At 40.0% G+C, this 7,032-nt stretch overlaps 2 protein-coding genes across 2 annotated transcripts in view; both read right to left on the reverse strand.

The window, feature by feature from the left end:
* acot7 (acyl-CoA thioesterase 7) overlaps window positions 1-4,164 on the reverse strand; it is a 61,568-nt gene extending 57,404 nt beyond the window's left edge. Inside the window, exon 1 of the mRNA XM_039800935.1 lies at window positions 3,762-4,164. Within this exon, the coding sequence (XP_039656869.1) occupies window positions 3,762-3,811 (50 nt within the window). The 5' untranslated portion in view covers window positions 3,812-4,164. The remainder of the gene's footprint in view (window positions 1-3,761) is intronic.
* Window positions 4,165-4,907: 743 nt separating this feature from the next.
* Window positions 4,908-6,189, reverse strand: LOC120559306 (transcription factor HES-2-like). The gene is made up of 4 exons (XM_039800934.1): window positions 6,063-6,189; window positions 5,864-5,959; window positions 5,663-5,750; window positions 4,908-5,550 (listed from the first exon to the last, which is right to left on the reverse strand). Exons 1-4 carry the CDS (start codon window positions 6,150-6,152, stop codon window positions 5,210-5,212), a joined length of 615 nt encoding a protein of 204 aa, XP_039656868.1. The 5' UTR covers window positions 6,153-6,189; the 3' UTR covers window positions 4,908-5,209.
* Between the last annotated feature and the right edge of the window lie 843 nt (window positions 6,190-7,032).

A 7,032-nucleotide genomic window follows, 5' to 3' on the forward strand; every position in this document is an offset into this window, starting at 1 on the left:
GTAAACAATTTAAAGTCCCTCTGCCCTTTAATCCTGTTCACATATACATTCCCTTCAAAAATAATGGATCACTTCGATTACATACAGTGTGTAATAGTGCAGCAATAGCCCTTTACAACGTCCACGTTAATCTCACAGGAGCACTATGTCACCAATTCCTCATACTATATGTGATGTTTTGTAATGCACCTACAACCTAAAGTAATTCATCACTGAGGTATGAGGACTTGTCTCTGTGGTTAAAAGAACCCAGTAACATATATTTATATGACATCACATATCTAGAATATACAGATTTTATATACAGGTCATGGTGTGCAGACTTTTCAGTTTCCAATACGTATCAGTTTTTAAAGTTGTAACACCCACACACCACACCTAAATTATGTCTGCGTTTTATTTATTTATTTATGGCTTAGAAATATCTGAAAAGGCATAATACTGCCATTAACAACTACATAGATATAATCACTATATTCTCACTGCTTGCTGAAGCAAACACAAAACACCTAATGCTTACCTGTGCTGAGTAGAATAGAGGCAAAAACTGTGAATTAGCTTCAGAAAAGCATATCTTGGCATCATTTCTGTCCTGAGGCCCACACCAAAGCACAAAGAAGTGACTGGGTGAAGGGGATTTTATATCACAAGTTTTAGCCAGACAATCTTACATTACCAGGTAAGACAGGTATTCATCAAACACTCACAACTATACAAATGTAAAGCAAACACCAAAAACCTGTGCATGTTTGCACAGACATACACACCAGTTGATATCCATTACTTAAACCAAAGGTTGAATTTTCAAAAGACGTTAGTATTAACAAAAGCAGCCTGAGGAACATTTTTATTATAGACATTTAGCTGAGCAAGCAATAGTAAGAAAGCAATAGTGGTCTAGTGTCCTGTAATCCAAGGTGAGCAGAAAAGAGTTAAGCAGTCTGAGTTTTTTTGAGAGTAACTATAGTGAACAACGAATAAAGCAGGTTACAGTCAAGAACCTTTTAGTCGAGTAAAGGTTAATTCAAAGACAAGGCTAGGCAATTGTTTCCAAATCTACTGTAAAACTAATGAGGATGGGATTTATCAGTGCTCAGAGATAATAAATCCTGTCTATTTACAGTGCAGTGGGTCTGTACTGTTTATCACAAGCGATGAAAATAGAAAACAGAAATTTTGTATGATCCTGAAAACATTGGACAAAAACGCATTTCTGAAATTTTTCTGGATTGGAAAAAAGGTAAGTGAATAGGACATAATAAAAAAAAAGTCAGAGATGGTGGACTTGAGAGACAGTTTGCAGCCCCGGAAGAGGTGATATAATTACATAAGAAGAGGTCAAATTACATTTGACTCTGATGCTAGATTCCTCTTAAAAAGAGAAGACAGGAAGGGACTTGTTTTTTTCCTGGAGAGGTAGAGGCATTGCATCACTGGGACTTCTAGTGAAGAAGATTCTAAACAGAGCCAATATACGTGGGAAGTCTGTGTAACCCAGGCAGGCTTAAGTGGTAGAAAGTTAGAATTTGACGTCAGTAGCTAAAGGCAGCTAAAAGAAAGAGTGTGGTAGGGGAAAGTTTTAGAGAGGCTAAAAATAAAGCAGGCTGCAGTATTTTTGTAAATATTGTAGGTGCATTAGGACGGTTTTGGGAGGCAGTCCAGAAAGTGGATCACCAGCAATATGCTCGGCAAAGTCCCAGGTAAGGAAGGTTTTAATTTTGACTCAGGAATGCACACTAGATACAATAACAAAGTAACATCTTCTCACAAAATAATCCTAGGACACCTTGACCATCAAACAGCTGTAGTTAATGTCCAGTGAAACAGTTCCTGTTTTTGCTCTAGAGATGACTTCCCCATCTGCTGGCATCACGCTGCATCATCATACAAATATGAAACTAAACACTAAACAAACTGTTGTGGCAATGTTGCACATCAGTCATTTCAAGGCCTGAACAGGTAAATCACATAAAGTCAACTAGGCCAGAATCAACTGATCAGCCTCATATTCCAACTGTTTACAACACAATAAAGCAGCTTCTCTCATTCTGAATTAAATCATTTTAATTATTTTAAACTTGACATCTCATTTAGATTCATGGATATTGAAAGGGTGACTCTGCCAGAAAAAGGAGGAAATTTGGATGAACTACTGAATAGAAGGGAAGTGTTTTGGATTTTCAATGTACAAACTTTATCTCCCAAAGGTTTATGATAATGATGATATTCCATGGCATGTGATGCTGTAAGGAGCTGAGGAAAAAGATATGGGACACAAGGTATTCATGGTCTATACTAATCTGAATGATTTATGAAAGCTAAAAGGCTGATGTGCTCATTCAGTTAGTATTTAACTTTATTAATATTTTTTGTTAATAGTATTGAGTGTAAATGATTTAGCCACTATGAATTACAGTAATTGACAGGAATTTGAGAAGAAGCCATTGAAATGGATATTTTTCTGTATATGTATTATGTGGTGCTATAGCAAGAGCAGAGTGCAGGATTTTTTCCTTTGTTACAAGTTGATGATATTTTCCAACGCATGTACACAGAAGAATTTTTGGATGTGCGAGTTGTTTCTTCAAAAAGGTTTACTACCATTGAGCGCAAAATATGATGACAGTCTCAAGAGTAGAATCTACTTTTAAGTTCTCTGCTGAAGTCAGCCTTTACTATAACCAAACCACTACATGAATGAAGTGAGTCAGTGAGTTGTTGTGCGAGTTGTGTCATATCATGCGTGTCTTAAATCTCAGGTTGAAAATGTCCTCTTTCTTTTCGAACATGCACCAAAGCAGCGAGTGTGTCAAAATGTGCTGCTAGTAGCTACATGAACCAAGCTTTCAATGAATGCAACTGACAAGATGAAACTGGGCATATACTGTATATTAATGACTTCTCACAGAAAAAAAAGTATGTTGTTGCTGTTTTGTAAGAATTTAAAGCTGTGGGGCAAACTGTGTGTGTCTTTAGCTCTGACATGTTGTACATCATAACAACACTACAACCTTTATTGTAGAGTGGTTTTCACCTGAATTGAAATGGATTATTTCTGAAGCAGCTGAGTACATACAGAGGTGTTGTACCGTGACCTATGACTGTGACAGAGCTATATGGCTCCACCTAGGGGCAGGCACAAGTACAACATACTCTGCATGCTGCTGGGAATTAAACCGATTCATCGCAAAAGGTATTTCAATAGTTAGTCATTACCACTGTATCACGCACAGCTGCTTTTAGTGATCTTCATATGCGTATTATCTTATTAAATAATCAAGCATCAACTACACGCGGTTTTACCACACACTCCAGACACAAACTATTTAGCCTACAATAGCAAAATGATGCAAGCCTACACCGACACGGTATGAAATTAAACTTTTATTGGAGCTTCGGTAAAACGATGGCGACCTTATGTGTCCTTGGTAGTTTTAGAGCGTGTTCTACCGGTGCTAACCGCGCTAAGGTCATCACATAGGCCTACGAAATAAGTGGTCTTCGCTTCTGCCGGGAACACAGGCTAAATAACCTGAAAACACGACGTTTGATTTATCATAGCCCAGCCAAGATTGAACATTGTCGACCACCCGGCAGTGCACAGCAGCTCACTGTGTTTACCAGGACACGAAGCGGATTATCATCCTGTAAGAAACGACGCCGGTAGCCGCGCTGTTCTCGTCCCTTGTCGATCAGCAGCACGTTATTAGCATGTGAAGGTTGCTCGCACATGTGTTAATGTGTCGTATCAAACGTCATACCTGCATATTTGGAGGGGGGATGCTGCCTCGAGCGCCTGCGGTACCGACATGCTGCTGCTGCTGCTGCTGCTGACGATGATGATGATGAGGAGGTCCCGGGTGTGTTGGTCTCGTGTTGTAGCGCGATTCCTGTGTGATGTTAAAGGAAATCAGACTCCCTTGGTGTCCGTCAGCTGCTCTGTCTGGTCTCTTTGAAAAATGGCTCATCTGGAAAGCACTATGCAAAGAGGATGTGTTGTACAATGTAGCTCATTTGTTGATTTAGAGATGACGTAAGCCAAACGACAGCCGTTTTGCTTACAATGAAGCCGGTGTCTTTCAAAGAGCTAAATGGGAAAAGCCAAGATTGTGCAACGGAAATCGAAACCATAACCATTTCAATACCCACAGCCGCCGGAAGAGGGCGGCAGAGACCGCATTGACCCGAGCATCAACAACGCAGAGGGCGTATTCAAGTTGCATGTTGTGGGCGCGTTTGACCACAACATCCATCCCGACCATGAGTCACACTGTCGTTGACTAACGGTTTTTATTCTGTTAACATCCGCTTGACAGATGTGTCGCCCAGGCTTTTGCTCATTAAACAGAGAGGTGTTTCCATATAAGGAAACATTACATCATGTTTGGTCCAGTTGAAAGTCTGGAGACGCTTTAGTTTTTATGATCCTATTGTTGGAAGGAGGCAGCTTCGAAAACATTTTGTTTCTGCTGCCTTTCAATGTTTTTGTCCCTGTAATTATTGTAATGCAAGGCATAATTTATGTGCCAACCATAGGCCTGTTAAATGACGTTTTCTTTTCCTTTTCCGAATGGCAATTGTATAACCTTTCCTGTCTGTGCGTTAAAGATGCGTAATCACGCATGGGTAAAGACTAATAGTGTGGCAAATTCTGACAAAGGACCATAAAGTGTCAAACAAAAACACAACACTTTACCACGACATCGTAGTTTTATTTGTGGTTATATAACATATATACTACATTTGCTGTAAATAGCAAAATAAAACACATCCCAACAGAGATACTTACAACGACACATTATATGTCTACAGAGTTCATCTGCACAGACTCAGGACTCTGAAGTCTATGGTGCAAATTCATACAGACTGACCCTTTGGGTCTTACAGGGCTGTTTCAATGGCCCTTAATCACTTAGTCCGCAAAGAGGACTAAATATTTAACGTATACATACATGCAGATTTAAAAAAAAATACGACTGTCTAAACTTGTCAACTCATACAGGACAACAGACTCGTGCGCAAAACGTAAGTATATAATACTCAACCAATTCGATTTAACGATGAATTCTGGCTTTTCATCAACGGAAGCGAGGCGGTGAATCACTTTGCATACTGTACAAGTGATGCTATCTCAACATGCTGCCTACATATAAAACACTTTACAGTCTTTTCACAGGTTTTTGGAGGAGCAGGCTGCTTTTTTTTAAATCTACCAAGGTCTCCACATGGCAGCGCCGACAGCCTGCGGGCCGGACTGCGCTCGGCTGGGAGCCACTGCGACGCCGCCGCTGCTGCGGGACTGGCTCTCCAGTCTGGAGCTGAAGCTGGATTTGAGGCTCAGGAGTCTCTGTTGGATCTGAGGGAGAGTCCTGGAGCTCTGAGCGCAGCAGTTCAGGCAGGTTGGGGTGATGGTGGCGGTGGTGGACGTGGACTGCTGGACGAATTCGTTCACCCGCTGACACGCATCTTGGTCCAGGCTCGTTTTGGGAAGCAGAGTGGAGACGCGCTGGAGGCAGGCTTTGTAGCCTTCCTTGTAACTGTCTGCGGAATCTGAAAAGACAATGGCATGTTAGTTTCGCAGTTCAAAAATGACGAGATTGCATTTCATATATATATATATATTTATAAATAAAAGTATTAAACAAGCAGAACCATAACTTACTTTTCGTGCAAACAGGGGGAATGTCGCTGAGGAACCTCACAGTCATTTCCAGGATGTCGGCTTTCTCAAGCTTGGAGTAGTGAGTCTTCTGGAGAAAAAAATAAAAAGCAAATGTTAAACATATGAGCCTCGACGTTGCCTCGACTTAAGTATATCTGAAAAGTGTTTTCTGCATGTATTTAAATGGATATAATAACTTACATCTCTGCCTGTGAGGGGAAGGATGAGGTTTTTCAAATGGTTCAGGCTGTCATTGATACGGGCGCGCCTTCTTTTTTCCATCAAAGGTTTCATTGTCTGGAAAGAACACATCATATTTAGCATTCATTCATTACATTAAGTGTAAATCATGAGAGAAAATTTTTCAGATAATGAAGCAAAATTCAGTGACTTCGCTTACCTTTCGGAGCTCAAGAGCCTCTTTTCTTTTGGCCACAGTTACCCTTGGAGAAAAAGACTGGAGAGCTTCACAAGTCATGTTTGGAGACATTTTCAGCTTCGTCTTTGTGCCAGAGAAGTGTCCAAAACAGAAGTCGGTGAAGATGTGCCTCTAACGGCCAAGGGCTGCGGTATATATGCAGGTCCGTGGCGTCGGTTAACGTGCGTCACGGGTACGCCCCCAAGCCAACACGAAACGATTTGGACAACACAAAACTATCAAATTTAGTAAGATAACCATCTGTTTTCTACTCTAATCCATGCGTAACAACTGCAGTGCGTGTCTGCGTTGTGATCCATAGACCAAATAAAACAAAATCTGCGTCAACAAGCAGAAGAAATGTGTGCGTAAAGATGCTTGATGTTTGGACGCACCGAATGATCATTTATCAAATATCAATTCAACAAACACTACAATTTATATCATATTATATAGTACACAATAAGGTTAATTATTTCACATATAGTAGATGGAATAGGTTATTCGTAAAATACACAATATATCGGCCCAATACTTACTGGTGCGTAATTACGCACTGATCATATGTGGCTGGGAACAAATATATAGGCTATATGGCATTCATTTATTTTGAAATCTAACAATATAACATAACAGATTTCATTGAAAATATCTTCACCACATCAACAATTTCTAAGTTTGCATTATTGAGATTTGTTTGCCTGCTGAATTTAATTTTGCAATTCCAAGCTGAGGTTTTACTGTATTTTATTGTGTGTAATTTGCCAAAGTTTGATTACATATCCTTTACATTACATATCTTTTTAAAATAAGTATGCAGACTTAGAACAACAGGGTGCAATACATACATTACTGGCATAGGGGTCAGGCTTGCGTGTATGAAAACGTGTCCACAGAGATACATACTCTTACTCCAATCTCATACCCAAGCCACGCTACTTTCAAATAACAT

Source organism: Perca fluviatilis, chromosome 5, assembly GCF_010015445.1.
Source record: "Perca fluviatilis chromosome 5, GENO_Pfluv_1.0, whole genome shotgun sequence".
Taxonomy (NCBI): domain Eukaryota; kingdom Metazoa; phylum Chordata; class Actinopteri; order Perciformes; family Percidae; genus Perca; species Perca fluviatilis.